This window comes from Stegostoma tigrinum, chromosome 11 (genome assembly GCF_030684315.1).
Source record: "Stegostoma tigrinum isolate sSteTig4 chromosome 11, sSteTig4.hap1, whole genome shotgun sequence".
Classification (NCBI taxonomy): domain Eukaryota; kingdom Metazoa; phylum Chordata; class Chondrichthyes; order Orectolobiformes; family Stegostomatidae; genus Stegostoma; species Stegostoma tigrinum.
The window spans coordinates 52595191-52610477 of record NC_081364.1 but is presented as its reverse complement, the minus strand read 5'-3'; the positions used below and the strand labels follow the sequence as shown (position 1 = coordinate 52610477).

The window sequence follows — 15287 nt, the reverse complement described above, 5'->3', positions numbered from 1 at the left end:
TCATTCATCAATTAAATGGCTTTTTTTTTTGTTTTCATTAGAGGGAATGCAATTTATTTCCTGTATCTCATTGACATCAGTGGGATTATTTTATTCAGTATGTGTATGTCTAGTTCTCATTTAATGAATGCTGATTTTTCTGCAGTTAAATGTATGTTACACTTTAGAGTTTCCTCCTCTCCTTGTCTTACATTTTCTGCAGCTGATACTGCTGAATTTTGCATCTCCCATTAAATGGTCATTGGAAGGAGATGTTCACACTGGAGGTTTGTGACGGTGTTGGTATGAAGATTGGACAGTTTGGGGCTGTTATTTTTGGAATGGGCAATTGAGGTGTATGAAATGATAAGTGGCACTGATGAAGTGGATAGAAAAGATCTACTTCCCATAGCACAGCTACCAATAACTAAAGATCATAAATCTAAAGTTATTGGTAAAAGTATGAGAGGGGAGTTGGAATACTTTTTCGCAAAAAAGGTTGTGTGGTTTCACTGCCTGAAAGGATGGTGGTGGCACAAAATTTCATCATATTCGCAAAGTACTGGGACATACACCTCAAATGGTTAAAATCTGCAACGTGACAAGTACTTTGAGTAGCATAATGACGATGAGTGAAGTGTCTTCTGTCAGTGCCTATGATTCTGTAACTGGATGTCAGTCCCATGTTTTTCTAGATGCTGCATGCCAGGCTAGATGTTAGTTTAGTTAACAATATGTACTTGCTACTTCCTTTCTGAGGTACCATTGTTTGTTTGTTTTGCGTGAATGAGGAAAAAGGTTCTTGTTAAAAATTGTGTATTTGATTACATTATTCTTATTAAAAACTAAGGAAACACAGAAAAATCCCAATCTATTGCATTGTTTTACATTTCGTAATTTTCACACAATATCATTTACCTCCCTCACTCCAACATGTTTGTTGTTCAAAGACAATTTAAAACATTCTGACATAAGGTCAGAATGATTGTTCTGCCCATTTCTTTCCAAGCGCATCTATTTTCTCACCTGTCATACGCACAGTGTGTGCTCTCTTTTACTGTTGTGTCATTGTTATCTCCAATTAGCCAAACAAAATTGGTGTCATTCCTCAATCTGACAATTGGCCATTCCTTCCTGCGGATGTATTCACAGTCTGCATTGAAATCTCCCATAAGTATGAAGTACTGTTGAAGGCAAGAGGATATGATTTACGTGAATCACAAAAAGCTAGCAACCATGTTCAGCAGGTATCGATGAAAAGAAATACTGACATTGGAGGCAGTCCAGAGAAGGTTCATTAGGTTGAGACTAGGTATGGAGGGACTGTCTAATTAGGAGAGTTTGAGTAGGTTGGGCCAGTACCCATTGGAATTTAGAAGAAGGATAAGTGATCTTTTTGAAACATACACATTTCTTGGTGAACTTGAGAGTGAGGGAGGGGTGATTAACATCAGAGAATGAGGTAAGGGAGGGGTGATAGGAGGTGGGGTGAGGGACTGTTCATTATTGTCAGGCAGTGAGGGCAGAGGTGGTCGGATACATGTTCCCAGTCAACACAGGAATGCCAACAGTAAGATGATGAATGTTACACATGCAGTCTCAGGATATTTATACTTAACAGAATTTGGCATCTACTGCTGTTAGGAAGGGCTGTGATTTGACATGCCTATCTATCCTTCAACACAAGGGAACAGTTGGGTTTCGGGTACACTTTGCATTTCTGAAGGAGCTGGAATTGGAATTGTGGATAGGAAATGTGGAACTAGATCCTATCAGTAAGAATAGGAGTGGAGGGGCAACCTAACAAGAATTGTTACTCCTTGGAATATTTTTTTCCCCATTAAAGTCACTGTAGATGGTTTTCAAAAGTTGATACTTCATTTATTTTTACAGCTGGCAAAAAGATTTTCAAAAATATTTGTGGAAAATTCAAAGGCCCATTTTTTTCTGGTAAATGGGGTTACTTTGTAGCTGTTTCCTGACTTTTAATTTCTAGTTTTTGTACTTTGAACCTCCATGAGAATTGTTAATTTTACATTCCTGTCTGATCCTTATTCATTATTGCGTCTCTAATCTTTTATTTCGTGATTGAATGCTGTTTTACGAATACAATTTTGGTCCTTCACAAATATGACACACATTTTATCTCACAATGCAAATGATCATTTTTTAGTACGACTCTGAGGTATAACAGACAAGTGCTTAGGAGAAGCTCATTATAGTAGAGTGAAGTAGAGCGAACAGCCAATGGGGAACTTCAAACCAGCATCTACAGGAAAACAACACATACGGACCAAATACTGAACTACAGGAGCAACCATCCTAACACCCACAAACGAAGCTGCATTAGAACATTATTCCAATGAGCCGCCACACACTGCAGCACAGAGGAACTACGCAGAGCAGAGGAAAATCACCTATACAGTGTATTCAAAAAGAATGGGTACTCTATGAACACAGTCCGCCGATTCCTCAGCAATAAACCCAAACAAACAGACAAAACGGGCTCAGAAACCATAACCACTCTCCCCTCCATCAAAGACATTTCCAAAATGACTGCCAGACTACTCGGACCTCTTGGCATCAGGGTAGCCCACAAACCCACCAACACACTAAAACAGCAGCTAATGAACTTAAAAGATCCTATACAGACAACAAATAAAACGAACATCATCTACAAAATACCTTGCAAGAACTGTGACAAACACTACATTGGACAAACAGGCAGAAAGCTAGCCACCAGGATACATGAACATCAACTAGCCACAAAACGACATGACCCACTATCACTCGTATCCTTACGTACAGATGAGGAAGGACACCACTTTGACTGGGACAACACATCCATCCTAGGACAAGCCAAACAGAGACACGCACGAGAATTCCTAGAAGCATGGCATTCCAACCGGAACTCCATCAACAAACACATTGATTTGGAGCCCATCTACCATCCCCTGAGAAAAAGAACAGGAAATGACATCACCAACCGCAAGAAATGACATCACCAACCCAAGGAAACCTAACCAGATAAATAGAAAGTGGGACATAACACCAGCGCTTCACGGATGCTCACTGATGATATTACCTAGAATGGTGACGAAACGTCTGGGAACAAACCTTCAAGCTCAGTGAACCAGCTTACATCTGGAACACAATAAAGACCCACTCTCTTGTGGGCCGAGAGGAGGAGAGTGCTGTGTTGGAGGTGAAAGGAGGACGTCGGGTTGGCTGTGCACCCTTGCGACCAGTGCATCTTAATGCTGGCTTCGGCCTAACGCTGGTTCAGGGGAGCAGCCAACCTGCAACGATGGCTGCGGCGAGTGCTCGTGCCCCAGGTCAGGGGGTCCGGAACACCATCCGTGTTTCCGTAAAGAAGGTGGATGAAGGTGCACCTGTGGACCGCACCTTCTTCGTGAAGAGGGTCCTGTTGGACTGTTGTGGGTTTGCTGCTGCGGACATTTACTGCCTGCAGGATTTCCCCGGAGGAGGTTTTTACGATGTGACCTTCAGGAGTGCCAAGCTTTGCGAGCGCTTCGTGGAGGTTTTCAAGGAGAAAGGAGGTGAGGGCCCCCTCTCTGTATTGTCCCGCTGTTTGTGATGCCAGCGCAGAGGAGCCGTATGGTGACTGTACACATGTACAACCCGCATGTGCCAGCAGTCGATGTCCTGACCTTCCTTGGAAGGTATGTGAGGGTGGAAGGGGACCTAACTGACATCATGGACCCCTTTGGCATCTGGACCAGTAAGAGGCAGGTCAAGGTGACGCTGAGGATGGGCGCAGACGGGAATGTCGTACACCCACCGTCCAGCTTCGCGATCGGCGGGAGCAAGGGCTACCTGACCTATGCAGGGCAACCTAAAGTCTGCCATGCCTGTGGCAGGTCAGGTCACGTGGTGGCCTACGCCCAGGTCGCCGGCAGGGGCAATGCGGAGCCAGCCCCCCCCAGAGGAGAGGAAGGCACCAGGGCCCTGCAAGGACCCCACTAATGTGCAGGAGGGCCAGGTCGTGCAGGAGGGCCCAGCCCCGCAGGATGGGCCCGCGGCCAGCAAAGCGCCCCTGCAGGCTCCGCTCCCCCCCGACAACCCGGAGTCGATGGAGGCAGTGACAGGCGACCCAGGGGAGTGGACGACGGTCCGGAAAGCGAGGAGGAAGGTGCATCGACGGGCCCAGGAACCGCAACCATCAGGCGGGAAGAGGCAGCTACAGGGGGGCTATAAGAGCTCCTCTGACAAGGGGGATTTGGAGAGGGCCCGCCCGAAGCAGAAGTTAAAGATCTCGAGGGAGAAGGAAAGCAGCACCACGCTTCCAGGTGACGGGAGGCATCCTGAGGCTCCCTCCAACACCGAGTCAAGTGCCGCTGGGGCACTGGAGGCCCCCCTGGAACTTCCAGGCGGGAAGGACGAAACAGCGCATCCCCAGCCTGACCCAGAGCCGGACCCTCCTGCCTCCGCACCCCCGACGGGGGGATGCCACCCGGAAGGCAGCACGGACGGTTTCCTGAGCCCGGACAGCGTCCAGCAGTTAGCCTGGGCAATGGGCATGAAGGGACAGATGGAGGGGCTGGACCTTGGACTTGGGGAGGGTACTGCGGTCACTGCCCACAATGGGAGAACGAGTTGCGAGCATTAATGTGCGCAGTGTCAAGTCCACCGCAAGATGTGTGTCCACGTTGGCCTAGCTGACCACCATCAAGGCGAACCTCCTGTTTCTGCAGGAGTGCGGGATACCACACCTCGGCAGGTACGGGAAATGGTCCGGCGCCTGGACCTGTGGGCCTTCGATCTGGTCGGGGGGTAACGACTGTCGCTCCTCGGGCCTGGCTATTCTGCTGCGGGGGCGCGACTTCACCATCTCTCAAGTTCAGGAGGTGGTGGGGGAGGCGCCTCCTAGTGGCTGACGTCACCTACAGGAACGCTCCCCTGAGGCTGATCAACGTGTACGCCCCAGCGGTACGGAATGAGCGGTTGGCCGTCCTGCAGCGGCTTCCACCCCTGCTGGCTATGTCCAGGCCGGTCATCCTAGGCGGAGACTTCAACTGCATCATCGATGCAGATGGCAGATCCGGCGTGGGGACAGCGGGTGGGGGGAGTCAACTGGACGTCACGTGCAGATTCCTGATGGGCACGGTGAAGGACGCCAAGCTACTCGACGTCTTCAGCACCCCTGCAGACGGAGCGCAGCGGAGGTACACCTGGTCCCGGCCAGCCGGGTCTATTCGCTCAAGGATAGACTTCCTGTTTGTGTCACAGGCGTTCTCGGTCAGGTCCACCGGCGTCGAGCCGGTGTTCTTCTCTGACCACTGCCTCCTGCTGGCCGACTGTCACTTACAGGATGACCGGCTGGCCGGCAAGGGGACGTGGAAGCTCAACACGACTCTGTTGACCACAGAGAACATCAAGGAGCTTAAGAGGGAGTACGCTGGTTGGAGAACCATGAAACCCCTCTTTGAGTCTCCGGGTGACTGGTGGGAGACGGTGAAGGAGAACATCAAGAGGTTCTTTGTCCTCAAGGGTGTTCGGAAGGCGAGAGAGAGGCGGGGAAAGCTGTCGCGACTCCAGAAAAGGGTGCAGAACCTGCTCCTTCTGCAGTTGATGGGGGTCGATGTCATGGAGGACCTCCGCGAGGTGAGGGGCCAGCAAGCCTCGCTCTTCGCCGCGGAGGCCTCAGGATAATCTTCAGGTCCAGGGTCCGCTCCGTGGAGCAGGACGAGACGCGCTCGCGTTTCTTCTTTCAGAAGGTGCACAAAGAGAGCTCTGTGCTTAGCCGGCTGAAGGAGGACGACGGCTCGGTGACGTCGTCTCGGCCCGACATTTTGAGGATCAGCAGATCCTTCTATGCCGGACTGTACGACTCGAAGCCCACAGACAGCACGGCCTCCGAGTCATTCCTGTCGTCTATCATGGAGGTCTTCGACGACGGCATGAGGGAGTGGCTGGACCGGCCGATATCCCTGGACGAGCTGACCAGAGCCCTCAAGTCCTTGGAGAGGAATAGGACTCCCGGGAGCGACGGCTTACTGGTCGAGCTGTATTCCGCTCTGTGGGACCTGGTCGGCCAGGACCTGCTGGAGGTGTACGATAGTGCGCTTCGGGCAGGGGAAATGTGCAAGTCCATGAGGGAGGACATCATCACCCTCATTTACAAGAGGAAGGGGAGGGGGAAGAAATTAAGAATTGGCGTCCCATTTCACTATTGAACGTGGACTACAAAATCCTGGCCAAGGTCATAGCCAACCGGGTCAGGTCTGTCCTGGAGTCGGTGATTCACCTTGACCAAACCTGTACTGTGCCGGGCAGGAAGATCGCTGAGAGCCTCACGCTCATCAGGGATACGATCGCCTACGTACAGGACAGGCGGGTGGACACCTGCCTCATCAGCCTGGACCAGGAGAAGGCCTTCGACAGGGTCTCTCATGCTTACATGGGGGACGTCCTTTCCAAATTGGGGTTCGGGGAGGGCATCTGCAATTTGATCTGGTTGCTCTATGCCAACATCGCTAGCGCAGTCTCAATCAACGGGTGGGAATCGGACAGTTTTCCTGTTAGATCTGGAGTCAGGCAGGGCTGCCCGCTCTCTCCTGCCTTGTTTGTGTGCTGTGTGGAGCCCTTCGCCACATCCATCAGGAAGGACATGAGCCTGAAGGGCGTGACTATCCCAGGCAGCGGAGGCCTTCAGGTCAAGACCTCCCTGTACATGGACGACGTCGCCTTCTTCTGCACCGATCGTCGGTCGGTGAATAGACTATTGGACATCTGCGGCCAGTTTGAACTGGCCTCGGGTGCCAAAGTCAATAGGGGTAAGAGCGAGGTCATGTTCTTCGGGAACTGGGACGACCGCTCCTTCATCCCCTTCACCGTCAGGACAGACTACCTGAAGGTGCTGGGTGTTTGGTTTGGTGGAGCTGGGGCATGCACTAAGACTTGGGAGGAGTGTATCACCAAATTGAAGCAGAAGCTGGGCAGGTGGACGCTCTGGTCCCTCTCCATCGCGGGTAAGAACCTGGTTGTCAGGTGCGAGGGGCTTTCAGTACTTTTGTATGTGGCGCAGGCCTGGCCTATTCCCTGGACCTGCGCCGCTGCAGTCACCTGGGCCATCTTCCACTTCATTTGGGGGTCGAGGATGGACCGGGTCTGCAGGGACACCATGTACAAAGACCTGGAAAATGGGGGAAAGGGCGTACCGAACGCCACCCTCGCCCTGATGGCTACCTTTGTGTGCGGGTCCATCAAGCTGTGCGTAGATCCTCAGTACGCAAACACCAAGTGTCACTACTTACTGAGGTTCTACCTGTCCCCGGTGTTGCAAAGGATGGGCCTGGCCTCGTTGCCACGGAACGCCCCGAGTAGTTGGACCGTTCCGTACCACCTATCCTTCGTGGAGAAATTTTTTAAAGCAAACACCTTTGACCACAAGGCCGTCAGGCAGTGGTCAGCACGTAGTATCCTCGAGACCCTTCGGGAAAAGGAGAGGGTGGATCCCGTCGTGTGGTTCCCCACGCAGACTGCCAAAGTCGTTTGGCAGAATGCCTCATCGCCAGAACTTTCAAACAAACACAAGGACATTGCTTGGCTGGCGGTGAGAGGGGCTCTGCCAGTGAGATCCTTTATGCATGCCCGGAATCTCTGCGCCACCACATGCTGCCCTCGAGGTGGCTGCGGGGGGGACGAGACTGTCGATCATCTCCTTCCGGAGTGTGCCTATGCGCAGGAGGTCTGGAGGGGGATGCAGTGGTATTTGTCGAGGTTCGTCCCGAGCAGCTCCGTGATGCGAGACTCCGTGCTCTACGGGCTGTTTCCTGGGATGCACACTGAGACCAACATCAACTGCGCCTGGAGGACCATCAATGCGGTGAAAGACGCTCTTTGGTCTGCCCGCAACTTGCTGGTCTGCCAGCTGAAAGAACTGACCCCGACCGAATGTTGCAGACTGGCGCACTCCAAGGTCCAGGACTACGTGCTGAGGGACGCGCTAAAAGCTTGGGGGCAGCCGCAGCCAAGGCGCGGTGGGGAAAGACCACGGTATGAAACCCCTCGTCCAGAATAGAAAAAAGGGCCCTATCTGGTACCTGGGCCCTGCTGGCACCTTCCCCAACTGGTCAGGGGGTCAACTGGGATAGTGCGGGGTGACAACTGCCGGGGTATTTTCTTTGCTTTGTTTTTTTTTCTTCTTTGTTTGTTTTTTTCCTTTAGTTGATGTATGTACCCCCTGGGTAACCCGGAGCGGCTTGTATGACTGGGTAGGTGTGTAAATATGTTTTTTTTACATCTTATGAATAAAGTATATTTTTTCAAATAAAAAAAAGGTGACGAAACGTCTGAAAACGAACCTTCCAGCTCAGCGAGCAAACTCACATCCAGAAGCTCATTATGTTTGCATTTTATTTGTCTATCTGCCCATTCATCTGAATTTTGCTCAGCGTAATTTAGTATGGTAACTGTTGATGCTATTATATAACATGTAATTACTGTACACCACACTGGGGATAATGTGAAAGGTGGAGTTAATGTCGACGCTCAGCCACGAGCATGTTCAATGTCCAGAAGCTTACCACTTGTTTTAGTTCTTATGTTCTAAAAACCATTTTAGTCAAAGTGCAACAATCATTCTTAATAATCCACTTTAGAACCAGACTACAAGTACCTTTGCTCTCCAGAGTTGTTTCATCTCCACATAAACATCATATAATGCGTTCATTTCACTGACTGCTGAATCTGGTGCCGTGTGTTGTGGGATAATGACAAAGTCCCTTATAGCTTGGGGAATGGCAGAGGAATTGAATTATTATCAGAATTTGTCATATGTATGAAACACAAATAATTACATTTCTGCAAGTATGTAGTAATAGAAAAAGTAAAAGTCTTATCTTATTCATGTAGAAGCATGTTGAAAAATATTATGTTCACAAACATTTATTCGCTGTTTATGTTTCGGTTATCTTGTTAATTCATGGCAAAATGGAGGAATAGTGAGGACTATGTAGTCTTCAAATTCTACCCAACAATAAGTCCGAGTGGCTTGGTTACCATAGGGACAGAATGGGGCCCAGGCTGAGGCTTACTTCAAGCAAGGGCTTGTAATAAAGGCAAGAGCAGCTGGGCTAATTATGGACACATTTTCTGTCTCAGATGTTTTCTGTTGGACAGGAAGAGAGTGGGAGAGACAAAAGGCTGCAGGTGGCATGGTCAGCAAAGAATAGTGTGCCATCTTTCTGTGGGCTACCAGGCAGTATGCAGGATGGAATACACACGCTGGTGAAAGATATGCATCGCAGTGGCATCCTAAAGACCCTGAAAAATTTCTGCCGATGTGGCCTGGGGAAGGAATTCCTGGGAGTAAACATTAACGCTGGCAATTAGATTTGAAATTCTCTAAAAACTGAGAGAAATGTTATTTGACAGTCACTTGATGTTGCAGCTTGGTTAAACACAGGGAAGTGAGCTCGTTGGAAGCTGGGAGTGATTTGGAACTGGTTCCCATTAAAACTTATTCTGCAGAGAGCCGGATGTAAAGTATAACTGCAACACGATGTTTTCAGTCATTTTAAAGGCCAGTTTAGAGTTTAGTCTATTGGTTATTTGTCTATTAGGTATTGTTTAGTCACTGTTGCTTTTACAATAATTTTCTTAAAACTTGAAATCTTATTCTCAGACTTCTTTGAGTTGGTTATTAGGAATTTAGATCCCCTTTTAAAAGTTGGCTGATCTTAACGGGGAGTGAAACAAAATGAATTGTGTGAAATTCAGATTCAATGAAGTAAACTTTCAGTATCAATTATGTGCTGGTTATCAGACTGGTTGGCTTCACTATGATTCATTTTCAGTCGTAATCTTTCCTTTCTATCTAGCTTTTCAGTTATGTGGCATTGCATAATTTATTCTGTTTCATTTAATTCAATACGTGTAATTAACAAAGATAATATATTAATTTCTTTGTAGCTGTTTCCTGACTTTTAATTTCTAGTTTTTGTGCTTTGAACGTCCATGAGAATTGTTAATTTTACATTCCTGTCTGATCCTTATTTGTTAATGCATTTCTAATCTTTTATTTCATGATTGAATGCTGTTTTATGAATACAATTTTGATCCTTCATAAATATGACACACATTCTTTCTCACAATGCAAATGATCAATTTTTAGTACGACTCTGAGGTAAAACCAATATGTGCTTAGGAGAAGCTCATTATGTTCACATTTTATTTGTCTGTCTGCCCATTCATCTGAATTTTGCTTAGCCTAGTTTATTATGGTAACTTTGGATGCAATTATATAACATGTAGTTACTGTACACCACACTGGGGATAATGTAAAAGGTGGAGTTAATGTAGAAGTTCAGCCATGAGCATGTTCAATGTCCAGAAGCCGACCACTTGTTTTAGTTCTCATGTTCTTAAAACCATTTAAGTCAAGTGGTTGAAAAAAATAGGCTTTAGCTAAGACTTTCATCTTGTACTCACCAGCACATTTCACAATATAATTACTCAAGGGGCAAATTAACGCTTATTCTGCATGACAGGAGTGTGCTGATGGTGGGCAAATGGACTGTAATTGGTTGCAATATCACCATGGAGAATGCATCTATTAATGTTGATTGACCGTTAACAACAAAGCTTTGTTTAAATTTTAAACCAGGAAGGAGAACTCTGATTGATTAGGACGCTGTCCTGAGAAATAAACCAGCAAATCACTTTGTGAATTAAAACCAGCACAGTGCATGTACTTGAGATAATGGGAACTGCAGATGCTGGAGAATTCCAAGATAATAAAATGTGAGGCTGGATGAACACAGCACACATGATGTTCTCTCTAATGAAATGTCCAGGCCCGAAACGTCAGCTTTTGTGCTCCTGAGATGCTGCTTGGCCTGCTGTGTTCATCCAGCCTCACATTTTATTATCTTACAGTGCATGTACTTGTTCTTTCTGTCTGCAAAGGACTGGGCCTTGTGAATTAATATATGTAACTTTCTCTATACTCAAGTGCATCACATTGCGAGCCCAGCTGACATTCCTAAATTTGTTATCAGTGTAATTCCTCAAAAATTTAGGATTATCCAGCAAATGTTGTCTAACTGAAGAATCACATCTATTGTTAAACGCAGTTTGGCAAGTGTGAATTGGTTGGGTGCGGCAAGTATTGTGCTTGTTGTGAACATCCAAAGGGACACAACATTTGCTACAATCCACCAGTCTTTAGGATGTATTGGCTACATGTGTGGAATCAGACCAGCACTGAAGTTCATATACCACATCACTCATTTGAGCATAATAATAAAATGTGAGGCTGGACGAACACAGCAGGCCAAGCAGCATCTCAGGAGCACAAAAGCTGACGTTTCGGGCCTAGACCCTTCATCAGAGAGGGGGATGGGGGGAGGGAACTGGAATAAATAGGGAGAGAGGGGGAGGCGGACCGAAGATGGAGAGTAAAGAAGATAGGTGGAGAGGGTGTAGGTGGGGAGGTAGGGAGGGGATAGGTCAGTCCAGGGAAGACGGACAGGTCAAGGAGGTGGGATGAGGTTAGTAGGTAGCTGGGGGTGCGGCTTGGGGTGGGAGGAAGGGATGGGTGAGAGGAAGAACCGGTTAGGGAGGCAGAGACAGGTTGGACTGGTTTTGGGATGCAGTGGGTGGGGGGGAAGAGCTGGGCTGGTTGTGTGGTGCAGTGGGGGGAGGGGATGAACTGGGCTGGTTTAGGGATGCAGTGGGGGAAGGGGAGATTTTGAAACTGGTGAAGTCCACATTGATACCATATGGCTGCAGGGTTCCCAGGCGGAATATGAGTTGCTGTTCCTGCAACCTTCGGGTGGCATCATTGTGGCAGTGCAGGAGGCCCATGATGGACATGTCATCAAGAGAATGGGAGGGGGAGTGGAAATGGTTTGCGACTGGGAGGTGCAGTTGTTTTTTGCGAACTGAGCGGAGGTGTTCTGCAAAGCGGTCCCCAAGCCTCCGCTTGGTTTCCCCAATGTAGAGGAAGCCGCACCGGGTACAGTGGATGCAGTATACCACATTGGCAGATGTGCAGGTGAACCTCTGCTTGATGTGGAATGTCATCTTGGGGCCTGGGATGGGGGTGAGGGAGGAAGTGTGGGGACAAGTGTAGCATTTCCTGCGGTTGCAGGGGAAGGTGCCGGGTGTGGTGGGGTTGGAGGGCAGTGTGGAGCGAACAAGGGAGTCACGGAGAGAGTGGTCTCTCCGGAAAGCAGACAGGGGAGGGGATGGAAAAATGTCTTGGGTGGTGGGGTCGGATTGTAAATGGCGGAAGTGTCGGAGGATAATGTGTTGTATCCGGAGGTTGGTAGGGTGGTGTGTGAGAACGAGGGGGATCCTCTTGGGGCGGTTGTGGCGGGGGCGGGGTGTGAGGGATGTGTTGCGGGAAATGCGGGAGACGCGGTCAAGGGCGTTCTCGATCACCGTGGGGGGAAAGTTGCGGTCCTTAAAGAACTCGGACATCTGGGATGTGCGGGAGTGGAATGTCTTGTCGTGGGAGCAGATGCGGCGGAGGCGGAGGAATTGGGAATAGGGGATGGAATTTTTGCAGGAGGGTGGGTGGGAGGAGGTGTATTCTAGGTAGCTGTGGGAGTCGGTGGGCTTGAAATGGACATCAGTTACAAGCTGGTTGCCTGAGATGGAGACTGAGAGGTCCAGGAAGGTGAGGGATGTGCTGGAGATGGCCCAGGTGAACTGAAGGTTGGGGTGGAAGGTGTTGGTGAAGTGGATGAACTGTTCGAGCTCCTCTGGGGAGCAAGAGGCGGCGCCGATACAGTCATCAATGTACCGGAGGAAGAGGTGGGGTTTGGGGCCTGTGTAGGTGCGGAAGAGGGACTGTTCCACGTAACCTACAAAGAGGCAGGCATAGCTGGGGCCCATGCGGGTGCCCATGGCCACCCCCTTAGTCTGTAGGAAGTGGGAGGAGTCAAAAGAGAAGTTGTTGAGTGTGAGGACGAGTTCAGCTAGGCGGATGAGAGTGTCGGTGGAGGGGGACTGGTCGGGCCTGCGGGACAGGAAGAAGCGGAGGGCCTTGAGGCCATCTCCATGCGGAATGCAGGTGTACAGGGACTGGACGTCCATGGTGAATATGAGGTGTTGGGGGCCAGGGAATTGGAAGTCCTGGAGGAGGTGGAGGGCGTGGGTGGTGTCACGGACGTAGGTGGGGAGTTCCTGGACCAAAGGGGAGAAAATGGAGTCCAGATAGGTGGAGATGAGTTCGGTGGGGCAGGAGCAGGCTGAGACGATGGGTCGACCAGGACAGGCAGGTTTGTGGATTTTGGGAAGGAGATAGAAACGGGCCGTGCGGGGTTGGGGAACAATGAGGTTGGAGGCTGTGGGTGGGAGGTCCCCTGAGGTGATGAGGTCGTGAATGGTGTTGGAGATGATGGTTTGGTGCTCGGGTGTGGGGTCATGATCGAGGAGGCGGTAGGAGGTGGTGTCGGAGAGTTGGCGTCTGGCCTCGGCGATGTAGAGGTCAGTGCGCCATACTACCACTGCGCCACCCTTGTCTGCGGGTTTGATGGTGAGGTTGGGGTTGGAGCGGAGGGCACTCATTTGAGCATATCTTTTTTGGCTTCACAGTCTAATACTTCCTGTCAGCGGTGAACATTACTTGTGTTGTTACCAAATGGTATTAGGGTGAAACAGCAAGCTTCACCTACTGTTCAAACTTTTGTGATGCCTTACCCTTTCAGGGTAACCCTGTGCAAAACTGGGTACTGTTTTGGATTAAGAGTGAGCATTTTAATGCCTTCAATTAGTTCACACAATATACGGTGAGAAATGATCAGGCTAGACTGCTTGGTTTAAAATTTAAACAAAGCCTGGCTGTTAACTATCAAACAGCATTAATAGGTGCATTCTCCAAGACAACACCCTATTGCTCAGCGTCCATTTGCCAATCAATCAGCACTGTTTTCTCCTGCAGTCGTAGTGTTCCCAGCTCTGAGCCAGGAGACCAAACTTCAAATCCCACCTGCTCCAGAGGTTGATTAGAAAATTTCTGCAATGTAAATGTTGTTTGTTACCTTGAATTGGTATTAAAGTGTAATATTCTGTTGAGTGGAAGACATAAAGTTTTGACCAAGTGTCGTTTTTTCATCAATGCTCAATTATTGTGGGATCAAACAAATATATGTACATAAATGATGTAATTGTGAGTATCAGGAAATACGAACAATATTATTTATTTCTGTGTAGATAATTTAAAAATTGCTAACACATTAGAATTTACGTATCACATAGTTAAGGTAACATTTAATTCCAGCAAGTTTAATATCTGTTCAATAATCTTACTGCAGGCAAGAAGTGATTCAGTCACCAACTGCAGCGAATGGTACAGCTTTACACATCCAGATCCTGATCCAGAAAACTCCAGCTTTCTACCCCAGCTCTGTGCTGAATTGAAATGATTTAAACTGAATTAACTTTATTGTCACATGTACTCAGAAAAGTACAGCGAAAAGTTTATATGTCGCCACTTTATAGCGCCATCAGTTGATGTTGGAAAGCATATACTCCAGTATCCCACAATAGAACACAACGTTTCTAGAGTAGGGTGGTCAGGAAAAATCTGTTTTTAGTCTGAGACTGGTTGCTCATGCTGGAACTTGAATCAACAGGGATGCTAGATGTGGCTAGGATTTAGTTTGATTATAATATCCCAAACCCCACTTCCCCTGGGTGGCTGCTTTGACTTCACTTCTGCAAAATTGCGAGATTTGAATTTTCTCTGAATCTGAATTGAGGCGAATTTGTATATCTTCACATCAGACAATGTTTGGATGTAACCTCAGAATTCCTCCTTGTCTGCACAGCTAGTAAATGGCACCTGAAGAAGCATTGCTGGGAAATAACACACTATAGCCAACCATGCTATTTGTTAGCTTACAATGAAGAACGAAAATACTTTGAGGCCAGTGTGAAATCATCCTCATTTTACCCAGAAAATATCTTATCATTTTACTTCTGCAAGAATACAACTATGTATATATGTGTAAATTAACTTACTGGTATATCGCGATGAAAACCATACCACGTATGGCTCTCTTGCAAAAATGTCTCCATGATGATCAGGATATTGGTAAATCCTTTTCACTGTTAATAGTTTTGGCCTAAAGTACACATAGAAACATGTTCGATAAGACACTGTCCTGCAGTCGTAACATTTTACATTACACACTAGCAAAGATAAAGTTTTAAAGCTTCTCCTTTGGATAACAAACTTAATTAAATGCTGCAATGTTTGACATGTTTACTTTCCATGTGCTGACTTCAACTGACGAAAGCTAACATTTCTCCCATGTGCTTCATGAAAGTGT

The 15287-nt window shown here is 48.1% G+C and overlaps 1 protein-coding gene across 1 annotated transcript in view; it reads right to left on the bottom strand.

Moving 5' to 3' along the window:
- LOC125460512 (deoxyribonuclease gamma-like) overlaps positions 1–15287 on the bottom strand; it is a 28174-nt gene that overhangs the window by 7569 nt on the left and 5318 nt on the right. Inside the window, exons 4-6 of the mRNA XM_059649650.1 lie at positions 14977–15080; positions 8621–8733; positions 1006–1163 (exon numbers count right to left, since the gene is read on the bottom strand). Of these exons, the coding sequence (XP_059505633.1) occupies positions 1006–1163; positions 8621–8733; positions 14977–15080 (375 nt within the window). The remainder of the gene's footprint in view (positions 1–1005; positions 1164–8620; positions 8734–14976; positions 15081–15287) is intronic.